We start from the raw sequence: 21751 nt of genomic DNA, 5'->3' as shown, positions 1-21751 counted from the left end.
CCCAGGCGGCCTTGAGCCCCCACTTCCCATCCTGCCCGGGCTGCGGACACCGGGGCTGTGGGCTGGACAAGCCCTGCCTTAGAGTGCACAGACGAGCAGCCCTCACTCGGGCACTGCACAAGCTCTGCCCGTAGCCTGATGGTGGCAGAGAGCTTGGGAGGCTCAGAGCCGGGGGCCAGTGGCCATGCAGTGTCGGCTCGGCCGTCAGACCCTTGGGAAGCCAGTCGGGTGAGCCAGTGTCACCAGAAGCACTCTCCTTACTCATCTGGAGAGCGGCAGCAGGCAGGTGTGTTAGCACCAGCGGCTCTGTGGGGTGCCTTCTGGGTAAGGGTGAGAGCTGCCAGCCGGGGCCAGGGGCCTGCGAGCTGTGCAGGAGCAGTAGGGAACAGGTCTCAGAAACAAACCTGTCAGGTGCAGGTCCAGGCCCTTCCGTCCTGAGCGGCCTGTGGGTTCTAAGTGAGTCAGGACGGGGGCTGAACTTCCCAGAAATCGAAGCTCGCTTGCCCACTCGGCTGCTGCTTTCAGCTCATTTCATCTACGTTTTCCCTCTCCCTCTCGCCCCAGGCTGTTCTTGGCTCGGGTGTGTTCACTTGCAATCAGATGGGCGAGAAGGCACCACACAGCTGATCAGGGTGCTGTACCCCTGAAACGAACATCAGAGCGTGTTCACTATAATCAGAAATTAACTTAAAAGAGAGAGATTGAACAGATCGAGTTCACAGGCCCTGGGAACCCGTAATCTTGTCCCCTCCTGGGTTGGAGGCAAGGTGGCAGATATTTTTCTTCCACTTGTTTTCCCCCAGCCTCCTGGTGTCACCACACAGACCCCTCTTCTCTTCTCATTTCACATTTATTCGTACGCATTCTCATTTTAGAGACGCCTGGCCCACATTTTCTGTTTTGGGAAAACTTTTCTGTTTTGGGGAAAGAAGGTCTCTGGGTGCCCTCCCGCTGTCCTGCCCGTCCGCCACTCGCTCCCTGCCACAATTTCTCTGTTCTGTTTTGTTGTGTTGTTTGCACTGTTTGTTTTTCACTGAGTCTCGTCCAGATAGCCGGTATTTTTAAGCTGTGAAGGACATTGGTGCCGAGAGCAAACATCCGTTCTCGTCATAGAACAAACATCCCGCTCTCGTCAACACCCTGTGTTTCTTTTGTGTGGTTGGCAGGTTTTGACTGGAACTTGGTGTTCAAGTGGGATTACATGACACCTGAGCAGAGACGATCCCGCCAAGGAAACCCGGTCGCCCCCATAAAGTAAGTGCCAGGATCCCTTGGGGTGGCCCTCACCACTAAGAACCAGGCGTGGGCCCCACGTCGCCTTGCGGCCCTACGGCCTGTGCCCCCCACACCCACACCCCCTCGTCTTAGTTCAAAGGGGGATCTGCCAGCATATCACAGAATTAAGTACTTTGAGACTCCTTTCCTCAGATGAAACCGAGCGTGTATCCCTAAGGCAAAGCTGCCAGGCCTGCGTGTCCTCATCTTTCAAAGGTGGAGCATTTTCCTTGGCAGAGTGGGGGCTCCAAGATGAACTCCGGAACCCAGGAAGGGGGGGTGCGCCTGGCCAGTGGGAGTGTCCTCTGCTGCTGGCCTTCCTGGTCCCCTGCCCTTTGTCCACTGTCCCGTTTGTCCACAAGGAAGCAGCTTGTCCTCACGACCACCTGGCTGTAAGGTCCCCAGGCCAGGCCTGGGTTCACGCTGGGGGTCCGTGCGCCTCTGTGGGGCGGGGCCGTGGGCCACCCCTTCACTCAGAGCTCAGCACAGTTGCTGGCTAAGTGAGGGCGCTGCTCCAGACTGCCACCCTGAAACCTCCCTGCCAGCGTGTTGCCAGTGTGTTCCCAGCGTCTGTAGCTAGATGTTTCCAGCACTTGACATTGAATTCTCACAGCGCCTCTGCTGGGCATGAGCAGGGTTCCCGGAACGTTCTGCTAGCCCTTCCCAAGCTGACAGGGAAGTGAGGTGGTGTTATGTCCGTCTGGCAAAGGAGGAGCCTGCTCCATGGCAGTGACGACGCTGAGACAGCTGGCGTCACTGTGCTTCCCGAGTGCGCTGGCTGCTTTGTGACCCTTCGAGGAGACTGGGCACAGAAGGCTGAGGATTGCCTAGGGCCACTTGTCAGAACGCACCCAGCCCGTCGCCACTCTGCTGGAGGAGGCACGGCCCAGCCCCTCGCACCGCGGGGCATCTGAGCAGGGCAGGTGGGGGAGGCATTTGAAGACAGCGGTGAAGCAGAGGTGTACGCAGAACACTGAGCAAGAAACAGAGCCGTGCGGTTACTTCTAAGGTCAGCATGGAGGCTTGACCTTGGTGTAACACTGCTGGTGAGCTCACCTTGACCTTTGATCTCTCCCTCTTCCCTTCCACCCTCTCTGCCTCTTTAGAACCCCCATGATTGCTGGAGGGTTGTTCGTGATGGATAAGTTCTACTTTGAAGAACTGGGCAAATACGACATGATGATGGATGTGTGGGGAGGAGAAAACCTGGGTACGTATGAGCTTCGTGTCTTCAAGCACCAGACACTTTCCAGTTCTGGTGAACGCAGGGTCTTTTCCTGCCAACCAAGGGGGTAGAGATGAAAAATGGAAGCTTTGAAGAGACTGTTAGGTGACTTTGTGGTGTACAGGGTGCCAAGTGGGAAATCACTTTTAAAGATGTTAGTGACCGTTGGACATAACTGGTCCCCGTATAAGTACATGGACCACCCCTTTTATCCTTAAAAGAGTCTGGGGTCGGGCATTAAAGTGTGTCACCCTGAGAGGGCAGGATGCGAGGATACAGATAAGCTCTTGAAGGGAAATGCAAACTGTTTAATGTTGTTTGAATCTGAGGGTTTGGAAATCAGGCTTATAAAAGTGGGAGGAACAACTTAGGCCGTGGGTTCGTTTTTCGCCGTGTGGAGTGGACGTGGCACTGTGTGGAGGCTGGCAAGCGGGCCACCGAAGCATGAAAGTCGGGGGGCCCTGGAGTTCTCCCTTCCTGACTGTTTGGTGACGGGGCTATTTGGTTTGACTTTTTTTTTTTTATAACCCGTGCAAATCGATTATACCCAGATTTGGGGACAATGAAAGTTTACAGACTTTGGTCTGTATTGGGAACTGCATCACAGTTACTGCATGAAGATAAAAAGACTTCTCTTTTTTTGTAGTTTGTTTCACTTGGACCTTTCACTCCAGTGCTTATGGTTCTGAGCTGATTCCCCTCGGCTCCTGAACGCTGTTAAAGTACACTCACCCTTGGGTGGGGGCACCTTGAGAGCAAGGCGTCAGGGAAAAGGAGAAGAAATGATGCCACTGTCGTTCTCAGCCGTTTTCACTTGTAGCAGAGCCTTTGGCATTTTTTGTTAGTTTAAAACACTAGCCTCGCCTACTGTGTTTCTCTTGTTTTATGATGTCCAAGTTACTGACAACATCTCATGTGAGGCGTTCCTTCAGCTCCGCGGGGGCCGAGGCTCAGACTCAGTCACGTCACCAGGTCCTCAGGTCGAGGGACCGTGAGTCAAACTCCTGGTTGGTTTTTTCTTTTTTTGATGAGACGTTGACAGGTAGGCACGACTTGGATTAAAGTCGTTTGAGCTCAGAAGGCTTCAGAGGACTTGTTAACCTCTGAAAAGAATGCGGACTCGGGCTTAGTGGCAGCCCGCAGCCGGCCCGCCCGTCGCACAGCGCATCGCTGAGGTGACCAGCTCCCACAGCGCAGGGTGGTTTTCGGAAGTCTGTGCTATGAGCTGAAAGCAAGGATTGGGCAGGTGACGTGGCAGCACTTTTGTCATCGTGTAGGAAGAAAGTTGCTGTAAATATCAAAGGAGACGTTTCACCCAGAGACCAGAAGAGGGGAGAGAAATGTTTTCATTCCCGGGTTGGTTCTTGGCGTGATGTTCCTCCTTTCGCAGCTGTGCCATGTACGAGGCCCTGTGGGGGCTGAGGTAACCGGGGTCGAGGCGAACGAGGCAGGACAGGGCCGAAGGGCCGCCGGGCCCCGGTGCTGGCGGCGTCTTCCTCCGCTTGTCTGGCTCCAGTTCAGGCCGCTCCTGAGAGTCTTCCACCCCCGCTAAAGCAGGCACAGGGGTTTCAGCAGGGAATATCCCCGCTGGGCGTGTCTCTGTTGGCACTGATCCGACTTCTGGGGCGGTGTGGGTCCAGCCTGAGGACTGTGGTGGGTGCTGGGAGCTGGGTGCAGCCGCCTGAGAAAAATCTAGGCACCTCCACCACATGTGCCCACAGAACTCCTGGGGCTGCCGGTGTTCCTAGCTAACTGTCAGTGACTCCGGCAATCACACGGAAGGACAGAGCCTGGTCCCGGCGCTGGGAGAGGCTCAGGCACTGTGAGCACCGTCTTTCCTTTCCGCAGGTCCCCACCGCGTCAGGAGGGGTCTAACTGCTCCCCATACAGGGTCTCAGTTCAGGCTTCTGGAAGGACAGTCTCGCCTACGACCTCAGAGCTGGTTGTTTGCAGAGCCAAGATGCAAACACAAGCTGCCTGATTAAAAAGCCACCAAAATATATTGAGCAGCCGTCCCCGAGCGGACTGTGCCTGTAGTTGTAGTTGGCCTTTAAAACCTCCACTAACTCTGAACCGATCCCTCACTGGTTTAACAGACTCCCCGTGCACAAGCCAGGGGCCCTTGCTAGCCCCTGATTTTGAATTTTCCAATTAGGCCAGTGCATAATTAAACTTTATTTCCTAAAATACAGAGAACTTCTCATTGGAAGTTATGTTGACGCTGTAAGAAGGAAAGTCAGAAACCTTCCCCTGGGTGGGCCTGGGCGGTCAGAACCATATGTTTTTAATACGATGAGGGAATTGGCTGTTCGGGTCTCATAACTGCGTGTCACTCGCTCCCACCACTGGGCTTTGCTGGGTCCAAGGACACGCGCGCCGTCTGCCAGAGTGGGTCCTCCATGCCCCTCACTGTGCCGTCCAGGTACCTGCTGCCACGCGAGGCTCTGTCCACAGGGTTCCCCGGCAGCTGGCTTTGTGGGCAGCGCCTCCCACCGCAGTCACGTCTGGTCCCTGTGCACGGGCGGCAGGTCCCCACGGTGACCGCCTCCCGACATGTTCTCAAGGATACAAGGTGACGTAGAAGGAATGCCCTTTCACAGACTCCTCACAGAGTCTTTCAGAATTCACAAGCGTACACCTTCATTTTCCTGTTTAACTCCAGTTCCTTACCCTGTCAGGAAGGGACAAAAGGCAGCCGTGTGCCCAGCTGCTCCCGAGTGCAGACGCCCGGGGCTGCTTGCATGTCCCGCTGGCGTGAGCAGCGCCCACTACACGGCTCGTCACGCCTGCAGGGAGGATCCGTGTTCAAGCAGGCCCGTTGGTCACTGGTTGGTACGGGGTGTCGGCCATCCTCAAATGTCTGTCCGGTCCCCAGGCGTCCCTGGTCACTACACGTCTGTGGCGCCTGTGAACGCCAGGTGGCTGACGCTTGGGAAACCACAGGACAGAGAGTTTTTGCAGTTTAAGGGAAGAGAGCTTTTCCCTGGATGGAGAAGCTCAGATACACCTTGGTGCTCAGCGCATTGAAAATTAGATTTAGAGGAAGATGGCCTGTTGGTTGCTTGGTACTTTCCAATGTTAAGCCGGTACGGGCCTGCCGTGCCTCCCTCCGGCTCACGGTGCTTCCTCCAGCACCGCTGACACTGAGCAAGTGCAGATGGAATGGAACCAGCCGTGCAGGCCTCAGCCCAGGCACTTCGTCAGTCGATGTTGGTGACATCACAGGGATGTCCCAGGGCTCTGTGTGGCCTCATGCTAGGTCCTTTGCACTCAGAATAGGCCAAAGGTCACTCTGGTCTCAAGGCTCCTAGTCTGACTCTGGAAAATGGTGCAACATGCTCTCCCTTCATTTCTGTCTTCCTAACGTGGACTAGAATTCTGTACTAAAAGCATGGGACTTGGTGACACACTTCTAGCTGTCTTCCACAGATGCTGAAACTCTGACAGTAAATGTCCTGATGTGGGTTTTAGCTTGGCATAATTCTTTTTGTCTACACCACTCTGTAGTGTCGATAAACAACACTGCTACATAAGTGCGAGCTGCCTTCCCATCTTTGTTTTCCTCCCCCGCTTTACTGAGGCATAACTGACCGTTTAAAGGTGTGTGTGTGTGTGTGTGTGTGTGTGTGTGTGTGTGAGGTACACAGCTTCATTTGGTACACGCGTGCACAGTCCCGGCGCGGGCCCATCGGCGTGTCCAGCTGTACGTGCGTCCCTCTGTGCCATGGGGCCTGGCCGTCCCGGCGGCAGCTGTCCTCATGTGCAGCGGTCCGGACCGTGTTCTGGAAAACGGCGTGTTCCCTCCTCGCGCCTCCAGCAGCAGTGAGGTCGTGGGGGCCCCTGGTGGGAGGGGGCGGCATCTGTGCCCTGCCGGAGGGTGCCATCGCTCAGTGTCTCGTTCTCCATCCCAGAGATCTCCTTCCGCGTGTGGCAGTGTGGCGGCAGCCTGGAGATCATCCCCTGCAGCCGTGTGGGACACGTGTTCCGGAAGCAGCACCCCTACACGTTCCCGGGCGGCAGTGGCACCGTCTTCGCCCGGTGAGTGTGAGGCCGAGCAGGGGCTGAGCAGGGACAAGAACTCTGCTGACACCTCCCGGACAGGGGTCGACCTTGGGCTGTATGGAAACTGTCCCTCCACAGGACGGGCCGTCACTCGGCAGTGACGGGGAACAGCTGCTGAGGCATACACCGCGGGTGCCTGCCAGGGGCGCTGTGCTTCGTGCCAGGTGCTCGCTCTAAAGGTCCCGTCCTGTCCAAATCCACTTACAGGGCCATCTCCGAAGGACACCGACAGACCATGGTGCAGACAGACGGGGCTTGGGGTGGGGAGAGCGGCGGCCGAGGGCTTGCGGGACAGTCCGTGTCCTGGTGACCGGGGACCTCGCAGACCTGGCCCTGTGCGCAGCTCACAGAACCACACCCATGCGGTGTTACGGGACGAAACTGTTTTAAAGACGAGGACCTAAGGAGTTTTATTACAGGTTACCATTCGAGGTACAATGTGTTAGCAGGCAAGCCATCCTAAATTCGAGCCGAAAAGGCTTCCTGATGTATAGGTCTGATTCATGGCGAGGATGGGAATATGCTAGTGAACATGAAGAGCTCTGAAGAAAAACAGCAGATGACCAGTGTGAGGGCTGCAGCTTTCCTAGGGAACCTCTTAGATGCTAAAGAAAACTGTGCCAGCCGACCAGTGGGCTCAGGTAGTGGGAGTGATCAGCCCAGCACCTGCACAGCTAAAGAAGTGATTTCCGACACTTAATAATAAGTGCCGTGAACAGGTAAGATGTGGCCACGAGGGGAGCATGAGGGGCAGGGCGAGCAGGTCCGTGGCACTGAGGTACAGGTGAGTTTTGGCGCACCTGCCTCACAGAAGGGTGCCGACTGTGACCACACCCTGGAGAGCAAGGGCGGCCCCAGTCCTGCGTGCTGTGGGCGGCAGGAAACTTGTTCTGATGCCGGAGGGGTAGGGACGCTGGGGGCTCTAAGCAGCATCTGCCTCTTGTGTTCTGAGCATAGAGACGTCCTTCTGGCTGGGTGGAGGGTGGCGAGCAGGTGACAGCAGGATGAAATGGTGGTGTGCGGGTCCCTCCCCTCCCCTGCAGGCTTGGGCACAGGGCACTTCTAAGAGCTGTCGCAGCCCAGGCGAGAGTGAGGTGGCCTAGACCACAGCTGTGGCAATGGCAGTGGGGCCCGGGGCCAGCCACACGCGGAGGCAGGCAGTGTGTGCTGAGAGATTGGCAGTTACAGGACAGGGCGGGCGAGCGACGAGGGCCCCCGGGCTCTGGGTCACACCGCTTTGTTGATGTGGTGCCCTAGTAAGGAAGGACAGCCTAGAGGAGGGTGGCAGTGCACTGGGCCGGGACAGGGACTCAGCATTGTAAACTGTCTTTGCATGCAGACCACACAGCACACACATATTCCACAGAAGTGGAATTTTTAGCATAGAGTCTGACTTCTGGGAAACTTTAATGGAAGCCAAATATCAAATAATGGTTCTGACCAAATGGCATTCTCTCAAAAAGTACATCCTTTCCCAAATGTTGTCTAAACTTCATTTTTGTTCAGGCTTTATAAAACAAAATATGTCTCATAAAATGAGCTCTGTAAAATCAAACAAGCATTTCCCCGGGCAACATGAGATTCATTCCAGAAACCTCTGGTGCAGACATCAAACTCCCGAACCAAAGCCATTGGAATCTATCCACAAACGGTGGGATTTCAGAAAACAGTCTGTGAAAATACACAAGACATCTCTTCGTGCACTTTTTATAGAAGCACTGTTTTTCAGAAGGGAACGCTCTCTTTGTGCTTTGCAGCCCAGGAGTCTGCACGCTGGGCATTTGGGCGGAAACCGCGCCGGCATCAGTACCTGGGGGCAGCATACACCTGTTGGACCTTCAGCAAGAGCCGCCACTGCCCCCAGCACAGTGGTCTGAAGACACTGAGGTGGAATGTTGTTTCCCAGGGCAATTCCCAGTCCCAAATTCTGTTTAATTTCCTCCAATATGTGGCATTAAATGTATAAGATTTCACCATCTAAAAATTGGGACTTAACAACAGTACCTACAATTTATAGTGTTTCGTGTGTGCCAGGCTGTTCTAAGTACTTTGCAAATATTAACCTATGTAATGCTCATAAAACCTTGTGAAGCACTATTATTAACCCCCACTTTAGAGATAAGGGAAACGGGGGCACAAAAAGGTGCAGTTCCTTTGTCCGAGTTCACACCCTGGAAAGTGACAGAGCTGGGGTTCAAGTCGGCAGCTTGGCTCCAGAGTTGGAGTCATTGCCACGTCGATCTTTTTATCTAGACCCCTCAGCATGGTCTGTGCCTGAGGTTGCTGGAATTCAGGAATTAGATACAAATGCTAAAATAGGTTTTGGAGTGGCATGCAGAGAACAGTCTCAGTCTGTGAGAGAGGGCAGGAGGACTGAACGCAGGGGCAGGGAGCCTGTGCGGGGTCCTGCCTGCTTTTGCCACTCCCTGGTGTGCCATGTGACATCTGTCACTTTAGAGAGGAAGGTGATGTCACATCTGCAAACCCTTACATGTGTCTTTGATTATGACAGCCACCTCCTAGTACCAGTGGAGAGTGGGCAGTTGAGTGGTTCCTTTTTCACACGGCTACATGTCCAGTTAGCCTCTTACGAGACTGTTTGGAGAGGGTGTGTGGGCCAGTCACCCCAAGGCCAGGGAAAGGCCCAGTCAGAGGTGTGACGGTGGGGCCCTCGGGTGGATGTTCGGGTTTAGGTTTAGCAGTGAGTGGCGAGACCGTGGTTACCCATGGTGCAGGATAATGTGAACAAATTAAATACAGAAAACCAATAGTCTAAACTTACTTTCCTACAAAGCTATTTACTGTTACTCCCACCGAGCAAGATAACTGGCCAGTATGAATTGCACTCTCTCTCGTCTGTTAGAGCTGCACCGTCCGCACTGCATGTGTGTCAGGAAGGGGAGGGGCAGAAGCCAGGAGAGACTGGGGAAATGAAAAGTGGTCTCTGCAGGTGCCACTGTGTCTGTAGCACCTAGAAGACGGGCATATAGTACGTACCTGATAAGTACCTGTTAAGTGGACAGAAAAAGGTTCCTTTGCATTTGTGAATTAAGAAATGACTTAAGTGATTTAAAACCATTGTTCAGTTGGAATTCATAAAACCTTTGAATCATTAGGGCCAAAAGGGACCAGGGAGATCTTTGAATCAAATCCTTTCATTTTACTGACGGGTAGTCCGAACCCCCGAGGACTGAAGTCTCAGGGCCGGGCAGAGACGAAGGCCTGAGCACCGTAGCAAGCCCCCGATCCCAGGAAGAATATTTAACGGCTCTGAGAAATAACACTCACCTCCAGTATCCGCAGCACTTAAATGCTCATTGTTCTGCCTGGGCATTTTTTACAGGAAGACGTAAAAAGTCACTGACCTCCTTACCAGAGGTAACACTCTCATAATTTGGTGGATCCATCTTTCAGCTTCTCTGTCCCTCCCTCCCTCCCCAGCCCCTTCTTCTTCCTCTACACACGTGTCTACTGGGTGCCGTTCTGTAATCTGTTTGATTTTCACCCAGCAAGTCAAGGACATTATTCCACAGTGACATGTAAGATGTCCACCTGTGTTTTTAGTGGCCACGATGTTCATCTATTTGATCCCTTCCTGTTAAATCAGTTAAGTTGTTGTTTCTAATTGCTTTGCCGTTGTAACCATGCTGGAGTGAGCCTGTCTTCACATTTTCATTCCCAGTTGATTATTTCCTTGAGGTAAGTTTGTGGAAGTGGGAACCGTGGGATCAGAAGGTGGGTGCGTTCCTGCTGTCTGTCTGTCCCCGAAACGGCATCCTGCAGTCTGTCTGCCACTTCATGAAAAGGAAAAAGGTGTATACACCACTTTATATAAAAGACAGATGTCCCAAACAGAAATGGTTTTCATAATTGTAACTCAGGTCATTTGAAAGGCTCACCATTTAAAGACACCGTCCATGTAGAAGGAATTATTCTAAAAGGTGAGCACTGCCTCACTGACATGTTTATTTTGCAAGAATAGAAGGTGTTCTGTGGGTTCTGGGGGTGGGTGAGGGTGGTTGTGAGCTGGAAGCATGGCTGGAACCACGTCCAGGAAGTGGGAGCAAAGAGCTTCACTGTGTTGATACCCATCGTGGGTGCTTTGACAGAATGTCGGCAGGATAAGATGCCGACGACACACGTGGTGGCCTTTCAGGCACGTCAGACCTGCAGAGGAGCTGGGCCGGTGGCCTCGCTGACCCTGACACTGATCGTGAAGCATTGTTCTCTCCATGGTTGTGAGATTTAAGCATATAGTTCTCTTGCCTTCTAGGAAAGCCCGTTTTGTCTGTGCCCCTCCAGCAAAGTGCCGGAGGCACCCCAGATGTGGGGCATAAAGCTACTGTCCGCTTCACGTCATTCACTGTGCCTTGTGCAAACAGAGCACTCAACTCAGGCTGCAGAAAGAAAAGTCATTTTACTAGAAACTCTCATCTGTTCTCTTCCCCAGGGCTGCCTGGCGGTGTTAGCGCCTAACATCAGACAGGCCGTGGGGGCCAAGGGTAGGGCAGTGCTATGGCATCATGCTGTGGGCGCGTAACTCGTGCCCAGTGCTGCCCTTGTCGTCCTTTCTGCTACAGCGCCGGTCCCTCCCTTGCAGTACCTGCCATGCTGGAATTCTGGCTTTGACTGCTCTTGGATAACTCGTGTTCTGGGAAAGACAAGAAAGCAAGTTCTGTTTGACAGCCTGCTCTCTGCGTCACACAGAGCTGCCAGCCCGCCCGGAAGGACCTTCCGGTGGCACTCCCAGCAGACAAGTGCAAACAGAGTGACGTTGATGGCAGGAAAACAAATCACAGCTCAAGGAGGTTTATTTTGTTTCTAGTAACACCCGCCGGGCAGCGGAGGTCTGGATGGATGAATACAAAAATTTCTATTACGCAGCAGTGCCTTCCGCCAGAAACGTTCCTTATGGCAAGTAAGTGTCCCTTGTGCCCTCTTGTGCTACTTTGCTGGGTGTCGCGGGGTGTGTGGGTGGTGGGGGTTGTGGCCACAGTTGAGAACAGGCACTTTGACCCAGGTGTCAAAGGCGGGTGTGGGCCTCAGGTGGGAGGTGGTGGGAGGCGGGGTGGGGTCCCGGGGACACGGCTGTGCACAGGCCAGGCAGCACCACCTGCCCATGTGGTTCTCATAGGCAGACTTCCAGGTTGGATGTAAGGAGCCCGTAAGTTCTTAAAATTTGTAAAGGGACCGTGTTGCCCTCTCCTGCAGTATTCAGAGCCGATTGGAGCTTAGGAAGAAACTCAGCTGCAAGCCTTTCAAGTGGTACCTTGAAAATGTCTACCCAGAATTACGGTAAGCCATGGGGCTTGGGGGTCACACTTTAAGGTTTGGAAGCACCGGAGTGTCACCAAGGTGTCACCGTGGTGGTGAGCCCTCGCGAAGTGAAGTGAGGTTTGCACTTCAGCCTCTTGCCCGGTAGCTGGGGCCCCCAATGAGAACTGCATGTCCCCCCCCACCGCTGTCCCCAAGCGCCACTGAGAACGCTCCCTGAAATGTGGCCTCCTGCTCTCTCCTGCTGAGCTGCCCTCCCGTTCTTCTTAGACCCGGAGACAGTTCCAACATGTGGCCCATTTAGCTTGTTTCCCACTAGTAAGATGGCAGGGCGCGGGGACCAGAGGCCTACTGTCCGATGGGCTCTAAGTGACAAAGGGGCAGCCCCGCCACCCATGTGTGCCTGTGCTGGTGCCCTCGGTCCCTCAGCCTCGCCCGCCTCACTCCTCTGCTCACTATGCTGCTCGTCAGGGCGGCTGCGGCCAGCAGATACTGGCACTCAGCAGGGTTGGGAGGCCGGGACCTGCACCATGGAAAGGATGGTGGCAGAAACATGCTTCCAGCCTCTGTCTACGTCCCAGGGGAGCAGGGACACCCTTCTCACAGGACCCGTAGGTGGGTCTGCGGGTTTCAGGATCCATCTGAACGTCGTCTTAAAGGGACTTCCACACGGATTTGGCCGTGACGTGGTACAGTCCTTATTCTGAATATCCCAGAGCATCTCACAGCAAGTCACAGGTGTCCGACGAGTGAGTGAATGCAGCTCACCACTATCATCTCTGCCCCTGGCCCTCCCCTCCCCCCGAGTCTCATCCCAGACTTGTTGATGGGAGTACGGCTGCCCAGCCATGCCGCCTTTCAGAGGACCTGTGGACGGAGAACCGGGGCAGTCACTGTGGGAAGCCCCATCACGTCTCTCCTGTGGCCGATGATGGCCTTCACCGCTGTGGATTGTAGCCAGTAACGGTGCCCACTTCGCTGTCACTCACCTATGACATAATGACGCCAGACAGTGACAGTAACTGTAGTTTCACCCTGAGGTCAGCCATGATTGGGGGCCCGGACCATACATCACTGAAGACTATGTCCAGTACCACAGCAGAGGACGCCAACTTCATGTTCATGTTGTGTCAACAATGGTCAACATTTACTGACTGCTTCCTAAGGGTCCTGCTGGGCCACGTGCTGGAAGTGGATGCTGTGTGGATTCCTTCCTGTCTGGCAGGGACCACGTGGAAGATGGGATTGAGGGTTGGAGAGCAAGAGTGGACAGTTCCCCGGACAGTTGGGGGCAAAGGCAGGTCTGACCTAAAGCCCATGGCTCCCGCCCACTGGGTGTTGTTTCCCTGTTTGTGTCAGGCCACCAGACAATCTCTGCCTGTCCCTTCTACTTGGTGACAGTCAAATCCTAAGTGTCCTGCAGACTGACAGGCAGCAGGGTCCGACCACATTCTAACTGCTTTTCTGAACGATGTCTGACCAACTTCTCAGTGAGAGTAGAGGAAGAACTTCCCGATACGCAATGGGAAGCGTCCTTCCCCGTCTTACACTGTTCCATTCACTTGGAAACTCAGAGGAGCGTCGCTGACACGCCTGCCTGGGGTGGGTGGGGGGGTGTTGCGCAGCTGCCACTGCTTTTCTGTGCTTGTCCTGCTGCCTGAGATGGACCCCGAGCGCAGGGCTGGGCGATGGGCACTGGGGCCCCACGGAGTAAGCAGACCATTGTCGCGTTGCTTTCCAGGGTTCCTGACCATCAGGATATAGCCTTTGGGGCCCTGCAGCAGGGGACCAACTGCCTCGACACTTTGGGGCACTTTGCTGACGGTGTTGTTGGAGTTTACGAATGTCACAACGCCGGGGGAAACCAGGTATGAGCGTGAGCACCACAGGCCCACAGCGACCAGGGGGGCCCTCGGGTGACCCGTCCTCGCTGTCCCCTGTTCTGTGAGGAAGGGCCTGGCGCCTGCTGGTCACAGCCCCCGGCAGCCAGCCTCAGGATCACATGGGATGTCCCAGAGCTGCCGTCAGCCTCAGGCCGGGTGAACGCTGCCACCGGCCGCCACTGTCCAGGCGCAGCGCAGGGCTGGCGGCCTTGGCCCCCGCCGCCTCTGTCCTCCGAGGTGTGTGCTCTCCCCAGCAGCTGTGTGTGTCTGCATCTGCGTCTGGCCTCTGGTCTCAACCCTGCCCGGGTCCCAACCGAAGCAGTGCTTTCCCATGGGCACTGGGACGAGTCGTTGTTCCCTTGCGATTAGATACTAGCAGCTTGAGATACAAAACATTAGTACCCACTCGCCGTGACACATAAACCCTTTTCCTAGAGGCATAAAAACCTGTCATCACTGAAAAGGAGAGAGGTACGTGGCTTGATAGGCCCGACCACGACTGTTTATTCAGAGAACACTGTTCCAGAAGGCAGCTTTCCCAGGAGACAGTACTTGGTCAAATGTGGGCATCAGACACAAAACAGGTTGGGCAGTACTGTGCACTCTTAGCACCCTGGAAACATGCTCAGCTCGCAAAGGGCCTGCAGTTTAAAAAAGAAAAAAGGGCAGCTTAGCTCGGTGTATCTAGGTTTATTAGTCCCAGAACCTTCTTTAAATAGAACTGTTTCCATAAGAGGGCTCCTGCATTTGTGTAAGCTTGGCTGTTCCAAACCTCCCAAAGAGTGTCTGGGCAGACAGCCGTCCTCACACACTTTTCCTCCTTTCTTCACTTGGTGATGTCATTTAGCAGTTGCATGCGATGGCCTGGACGTACTAAATTAGACAAGAGACGCACAAGAAAGGGAGGGCGGTCCCCATGCAGCTCCAGCCAGCATCTGTGCCAGCCCAGCACTCGTGTGCTGCTCCTGGGCTCTGTCCTGAGGGTGTCCCTTGGCTCGTGGGGATGTTCCCCAGGGGACGGGCTACATGCTCTGGGTGAGCACACAGCCGGCCTCGCGGCGCAGCTCACTTACCAGTTTTCACTATTTGAACCTGTGACATATGGGTCCCCACATGTGTTCTCGCCCCAGGCCCTGCAGTGTTAGGATTGGGCCTGCACGGGAGCCTGCAGAGAGCGGAGGAAGAGCAGGAGAGGAGGGACGAGCAGGAGACAAGCCAGGCCAGGTGTTCGGTGTTCGCTGGTCAGGACTGGAGGACGGGGCAGTGCTATTCCCGCCGAGAGCATTCCTGTCCTTGTCAGCCCTTTGCTCTGAGGCCCTGAAATTAAATGTGGTTTCCGCTTCGTGCTGGGACCCCGGGAGGCCTGTGTGACATCGTGGGCTCGCAGCAGTGGCACCACAGGACATGGAGTTCACTGTAGAGCCATGCAGGGCCTGCTCCTACACCAGCTGGCTTCTCCACGGTGCAGCACCATGGGAGGGGCGGGGGCAGAGGGGGCGAGGAGAGGTGGCTTTTTTCTGTCTCCGTCCATAACCATAATGAATATACTAAAATTTCACCCTCCGAAAAGCGAGTCTCTGTGAAGACAGGGAACGCAATTGATCCTGTTCTCCAAACACTGAGTTTGGTCCGAGTCAGAAAGGCAGCGCAGATGAATTCAGGAATTTGGCTGCTATCCTTTGATCAGTGTTCAACAAAACGATCACCCCCACATGCCCCCAGAAGGAAGAACAAGTGGCCATAGCTCTGGGTCCTCTGATCCTGCCCGAAGTGGGTCTCAGAACCCCTGAGCCCTCCTCTGGGCACCCCATAGGCAGGCTGACTGTGCCACACCCTGGCCGACCCAGCACATGGCCGGTGCACACCTCTGGACCCCCTGTAGTTTTTTGTAGCTTTCCTTTTAGTCTCAAGGTGTCCTGCTTCGGACAGTGAATCATAGTGACCACATATGTAGGCACTGGCGCTCATTGGTGACGAGCTGCTCTCCGTGCCATTCTTGGGAAGGAAGTAGGTCAGGACAGTGTAGGAAGCCACCCGGCCGTGTGCAGAGGTGACAGTGCTGTGCCACCCCAGACCTGGGTCTGACACAGGCTGGCTCTGCGTCTGCCTAAGTCCCACCTGAGTGTTCAGCCTAGCACCTCGTGGAGATGACACGGTCACATGCATAGCACTTTGCTCCCCTTCTCTGCCCTTTTCCTCGGCTGGTGTGGGACCATCACTGGTCTCACTGGGCTTTCTTATCCCTTTCCAGCAGATGTGTGCCGGGCACGTGCTGTGCCAGGGGCAGCGGTGGGCCCTGGGGTCGCGGTGGGAGACCCAGCCCTGCCAGTCCAGGGCAGTGGACACCACTCCGCCCACACCTGTGTGTGGGGCGGGGAGCTGGAGCTTCCGGAAAGGGCTGTTGGGGCCACGCCCACAGCCTGGCCGAGTCTTCTGGGCTCAGAGCACCGGGGTTTTGAGGGCCTCTGAGGTGGGTGGTTCTCAGTGAGCAACTGGGCAGCGAGGGTTTTCTAGGGAGAGCACACATCAGCAGGTAACAGTGCGGCAGCTGTCGCCCCCACACTTGGGCACAACTTCCTGCAAGGTCCAGCCTGAGGCCGAGAGCCGCCTTCTGGATCTGCATTGTGCAGAACAGTCACCAGCCGTCCGTGTAGCTGCGGAGCGCTGAACTCGCGGGCAGCGCGACAGGATGCAGAGCCCTTCTCTCACGTAACTTGAATTCATTTAAATGGCCGCCTGTTGGGGGTGCAGTTCTGAGGAGACAGAGCCCAGGCTCATGCTGCCTGCCACTGGCTGGTAAACCTACGGAGACAGAGTGCGTCTGAACTGATGGGGAGTAAGCTCCTGCACATAGCGTGCCACGTGGAGGAGGCGTGAGAGGGGAAATAGCGTTTCCCGACTGAAAATAGGTCCCTGCTCTGGAAGCACGCGCTTGGCTATCTGGTTTCGGCTGAGCCTCAGCAGACACACAGGAAATGGGAAGATGAGTGGCCATGCTTTTTAAGAGTGGCAGCTCAAAAAAGCATTTCTTAAATATGTATGAACTTTATTTTACAAAATCAGATCATTGAAATGCAGTAGAAGAACAGAGTGGCAACTGGCTCTGTTGTTTGCATAACTGAGTTGTTTTTTCTGGAATTCAGTGTAAAGTCTGCTTTAAAATCACTGAGCACACCATAGCGAGAAGGCTGTGGGAACATTCAGCCGTGAGGCAGCAAACTTCCCCACACATGTCACACCTGTGTCAGGAGCAGTGCAGAAGCCGCCTCCATTCCGAGTTGTCCACCCCCCGTCGTCCTACCCAGGAGTGGGCATCTGTTAGGGTCAGGTCGGTGGCTGAATGTGCATGCTCCTTCCTTGGCCTCTTCTCCCCACATGTGGGTGACATTCAGTGCCCATTCGTATCTTGGGAGCACCCAGTGGATTGACAGCGTCATGGGAGGTTAGAATTGACCTTTGGGCCGTCCCCAGAGAAGGCTCAGTCTCTGGAGCCCCCGATGGGGAGAGATGGGGACAGGCTGCAGGCCCCGAAGTTCCTTCAGGGACACTAAGGAAAACAGGCCAGGTGTTTCCTCTGCTCTGGGCTTGCAGACCCTTTACTGGGCTTCTGAATTTGCAAGAGAAACGGCCTATATTCCGTGTTTCACAAATGTATTTGACTTGGAACAAACTTTTCAGAGAATTCCCCAGAATACGCTTTAAGAAACACTAATTAAAAGGTGAGGGAACTGAAGGCGAGGGGAGCCAGAGGACTGGCCCGAGGGAGACATCCGTTTGGAGAACAGACAGAGAGGCTGTGGCCCCTGCGCCCAGCCCCCAGGCGCTGGCTCACTCGCTTGTGTCACAGTGGCCTGTAAGGGCTGGCATGTGACCTGAGCTGTTAATGCTTCCTCATGACAGACCTTCTAAGGGACTTAGATCCTGACAGGGGTTCTAAGAGATTATTTATTCCTTCCCTACTCTGTCCCCCTAGAACAGGAAGAAGGAAGACAGTTTCTCAGTGACTCTTGACAATCCTGAAGTGATGGAATACATTTATTTATGTGTTGCCTGTTCTCCCCACTGGAGAGTGAGCTTCCCGAGGGCAGGGCCTTGTCTGACCTGTGCAGTCACCTGGTGGATGGATGGATAGACAGCCTGACAAGGAGTTGCAGCAGCTTTCCTGGGCGTGTAGCCAGAAGGGTTGTGGGGGGTGTGGAGGGGGAGCCCCGTGGGGTTAGTGGGAAGAGTCCTTGCTGCTCTGGATGGAGCCTGAGGGCTCGACTGGGTGTTCCCTGTTGTGAAGGTCAGGCCTAGAGGAAGGTCAGACTCCTCTGCCTGCCTGCAGTTCCCTGCCCTCGGGTGTTCTGGTTTAGTGTTCAGATGGAAGGTTGTGCTCTCAGCCCTGAAGCGGGGGTTGGGGGGAGGGGTGTCCAATGTATGTATGGGTGCATACATATGGTGTTTCCCCGAAAATAAGACCTAGCCAGACCATCAGCTCTAATGCGTCTTTTGGAGAGAAAAATTAATATAAGACTTGGTTTTATTTTACTATAAGACTGGGTATTATCTAACATAATACAAAATGAGACCGGGTCTTATATTAATTTTTGCCCCAAAAGACACATTAAAGCTGATTGTCCAGCTAGGTCTTATTTTTTGGGGAAACAGGTAGGTGTGTGTCTGTATTTTTCAGTCACAGGCAAGTTATTGCAGCGCTCTGGCCCAGCGTTCTCGTCTGTAAACTGGAGTGAATAATAGCGTTTGTGGGACTGTTGAGATGGTGCTTGGCACCTCCTGTGAACTGTGAGGCACAGCGTTCCTGGGGCTCACGCTCTTTACACTTTGCTTAAAGGTTCCATATGCCAGTTAGGACTTTTACACAGCACAGCCCCTCACCGATGCCTGGGGCCAGGTCTTTCTGGAATAGTGTGGGAAGAATGCTGACCCTGAGCTGCCCACCTGCAGGGGCCAGTGTTTATGACTCACATGTGATGACAGGAAGCGGGTGGGGCCCAGGTTTGCACTGGGGGCTGCAGTGGTTAACGCTGCTCACCCTAGTACTCAGGTTCCCAGCGCACGTTGCACTTCCCTCGGTTGACTCAGGGCACAGTTGTGGGGCTCCCCTGAGACCCCCAGTTGCAGATTTGCCCTTAGGCATGAAGTCATGTGTTGGTTCGGAGTAGGTTCAGGGGTTCTGAATCTTAGCTCCCCGTTTCCCTTCCAAGCCCTCCCTCCCTTCGCTCTGTCATTTGTCTGCCCTTTGTGGGGTGTGCCTCTGACCCCCGGTTCTGTTCCAGGAGTGGGCCCTGACCAAGGAGAAGTCGGTGAAACACATGGACCTGTGCCTGACCGTGGTGGATCGGGCGCCTGGCTCACTCATAAAGCTGCAGGGCTGCCGGGAGAATGACAGCAGACAGGTACGGTCCTCGGCCCCCAACGCTGCCCTCCACGGCCGGTGGCAGTGTGCACTTACATGTTTCCAGTCACGTCCAGCTGCCCGACTCGACCTAAGCTCCTGGCTCCCTCCGTGTCCCCAACGCGGTGTAGTTCGTGGCATGTAGGAGGCACTGGTGATTTCTGTGCAGGATTCTCGTGACCCTTGATGTTTGTGACAGGTGCAGGGCATGAGTGCCCCAGGCTGGTGTCTCCTGCCAGCCCCGCCCCACACAGCTCCCTGTGGGCTCATTTGGGTTGGCGTCTGTCTTCCCTTTTCTTCTGGTCTGTTCAGATGTGGGCCTCACCCTCTAACCTAACTGGGCCACACTGGAGCTGTGTGTTCCACTTGCACGGAGGTTTGTCAGGACCAGCTCTGGGCTGGGCAGCAGGGTGGGGCCCTCAGCACCTTCGGGTCATTTCCTGCTCATGTGGCTGGCAAGGTCCACAGTGCCGGTGTCCTCCTCCCAGGAGCCTTCGTAGCAGCCGTACTGCTCAGCTCTTGTCTGATGGTGCTGATACAGGGAGAAGGGGTGCTGGTGGCTGGAACCCCGTACTGTTCTGCTCCATCAGACGTCACTGGAGCCGGGGACAGCGTCCTGTGGCCCACAGCTTCTCTGTAGAACAAAGCACGGGCAGGCCAAGCAGGGGTGCGGCCACAGCCAGCCACACACACTGGGAACGTGGCCCAGGCTCAGAACAAAGCCCCTCGGAGGCTTGGAAACAAGCCAGCCTCAGTGAGTGAAAGGCATGACTCAAAGTTTTGTTTAGAAAACAAAAGTGTATTAATTTATTCAGGAGAAGTTAGTGAGACACTGACGTACCAATAAGTACTAGAAAAGAGAGTGAGGTTCATAATAACGTCTCCAAAGGGAGGTGTTTCGTCCTGGGTTCTCATTCCAGTGTCCTGGTAAAGCCACAGCCCTGAAAGAAAACCTGTAAGGGGCCTCGTGTCCCAAACCAGAGGGCTGATGGCACTTTTTCCGATTGTTTTCATTCTCCCCCCACTACTGGATATTGTAAAGAGAAATTACATGCTTTTCTTTATTCATTAAATATTTTTATTTTTAAATTTACAAACATTCTAAGTGATTAAAGTCTAAATGGATGAGACCTTATCCACACACACACACACTCAAATATAGATATATTTTTCCAGACGGTTCAGAATATATTTTTACTTTGAAGCTGGATTTCTCTGACGTGCTCGGTGGGAACTTGGAAGCAGACCCCTCCTTGAGCTGGGGTTTCATGGCCAGTGTCAGGGAGACAAGCAGCCACAAAGGACCTCCCCACCTGCCCACACATGGGGCACTAGTGCATCTTCCTACGGCCGCTCTTGTGAGATAGTGGGGAGCCCGGAACCCCCGTGGGCATCTAGTCCAACACTAACTTCACAAAAGGGGAGGCTGAGACCCAGAGACTAAGTGCCCCCTCACCAGTGCCCCTTGCTCCATCCCAGGTGTCAGGGAATGCTTGCAGGGCCCCCTTTATCCAGCCATCCCCGGCCCGGTGGGTGCCCCTGCTGCCCCACGCTATGGAGCCCAGCCTGGTTTGCCGTGGGTGCCACCTCTGCTGGCTATTCTCACGGTTGGCGCCCCAACACCCATCTTTGCTGATGCAGTATCCCGACCCTGGTGAATAAGATACTGTTAACCAAGGGAGGCCAATGTCCCTAGGACCCAGGCCACCTAGAACTCTCAAGGCGGGTGCATCGCATGGGCTGCAACGGGCTGATGTCTGTGGGGATGGAGCCGAGTGACAGCGACGGCTGTCTGACCTCCACACCTTTTTAAAAGGCACAGGTGCTTCATTGCTGGAGGGGTGACCTTAGTAAGAGCTGGCTTCATTCCAGGAGTTAACAGGCGTTCCTGCTTCCGGGCCAGTTCTTGGGAACCATAACTGACACCCTGAAAGGCTCACATCATGAGATGGAAAAAGGCCTGCAAACAGTTGGCTTTTCTGGATGCTGCATGTATGAGTGAGGAGCTATTAAACTTGTCAGCCCAAGACTTGCCCAGTAGAGAGGAGGTGGGGCCAGTGCCAATCCCAGAAGTCTGTCCCACCCCACCATGGGTCTGAGCTGACATTACTGCCTTCTGGAGACAGACCTGGGGGCTGGTTGTTTTTAAGGCCCTCCATTTAGCAGATGCTTTGACACATGACAGAACCCATCCAGAGAGAGAATCAGACTCCATTCATTTTGTATTTGTCAAGCTGAATCCTGGCCACTCAGAGTGACAAGCAGATGTTGGCAGCCATACATACTTTACATGACAATGGAGGAAAACAGCATGTGGAATAGCTGACTGCAAAGGGGGCCGGGCATGCAGGAGGTGGCAGGCAGGTGGCCATAGCCTCCCCCCACTCAGAGCTGATGGCACTGTGGGGAAATCAGCACCCGGGCCTTCTGAGAGCGTCCTTGCAGCTGTCCTCATGTAGGAAGCCCTCTGGCGCTGGCCTCCTCTCTGCCCCCCCCCCATCCATTTGCCCTTTGAGAAGAGGCCTCCCAGTTAATTTTCTCTTGAAGCTGCACCTTCTTCCAATTGGAATGTCTGGTTTCCAGGCTCGTCTGTATGTCCACACTATGTGTGTATTTGCAGAGTCGGAGCGGATG

At 54.6% G+C, this 21751-nt stretch overlaps 1 protein-coding gene across 2 annotated transcripts in view; it reads left to right on the top strand.

Annotated features, from left to right (window-relative positions):
* The window catches only part of GALNT2 (polypeptide N-acetylgalactosaminyltransferase 2), a 174914-nt gene that overhangs the window by 149649 nt on the left and 3514 nt on the right, over positions 1-21751 (top strand). For both annotated transcript variants that reach the window (XR_013992669.1, XM_081039308.1), the window contains exons 9-15: positions 1167-1254; positions 2382-2485; positions 6412-6538; positions 11388-11480; positions 11774-11857; positions 13578-13704; positions 18999-19118. Coding sequence is in view for 1 of the 2 variants with exons in the window: in XM_081039308.1 (XP_080895434.1) it covers positions 1167-1254; positions 2382-2485; positions 6412-6538; positions 11388-11480; positions 11774-11857; positions 13578-13704; positions 18999-19118 (743 nt within the window). In the remaining variant the exon portion in view is untranslated. The remainder of the gene's footprint in view (positions 1-1166; positions 1255-2381; positions 2486-6411; positions 6539-11387; positions 11481-11773; positions 11858-13577; positions 13705-18998; positions 19119-21751) is intronic.

The sequence above is a fragment of the Rhinolophus hipposideros genome, assembly GCF_964194185.1.
Source record: "Rhinolophus hipposideros genome assembly, chromosome: 26".
Lineage (NCBI taxonomy): Eukaryota > Metazoa > Chordata > Mammalia > Chiroptera > Rhinolophidae > Rhinolophus > Rhinolophus hipposideros.
This window is presented reverse-complemented; position numbering and strand designations above follow the sequence as displayed.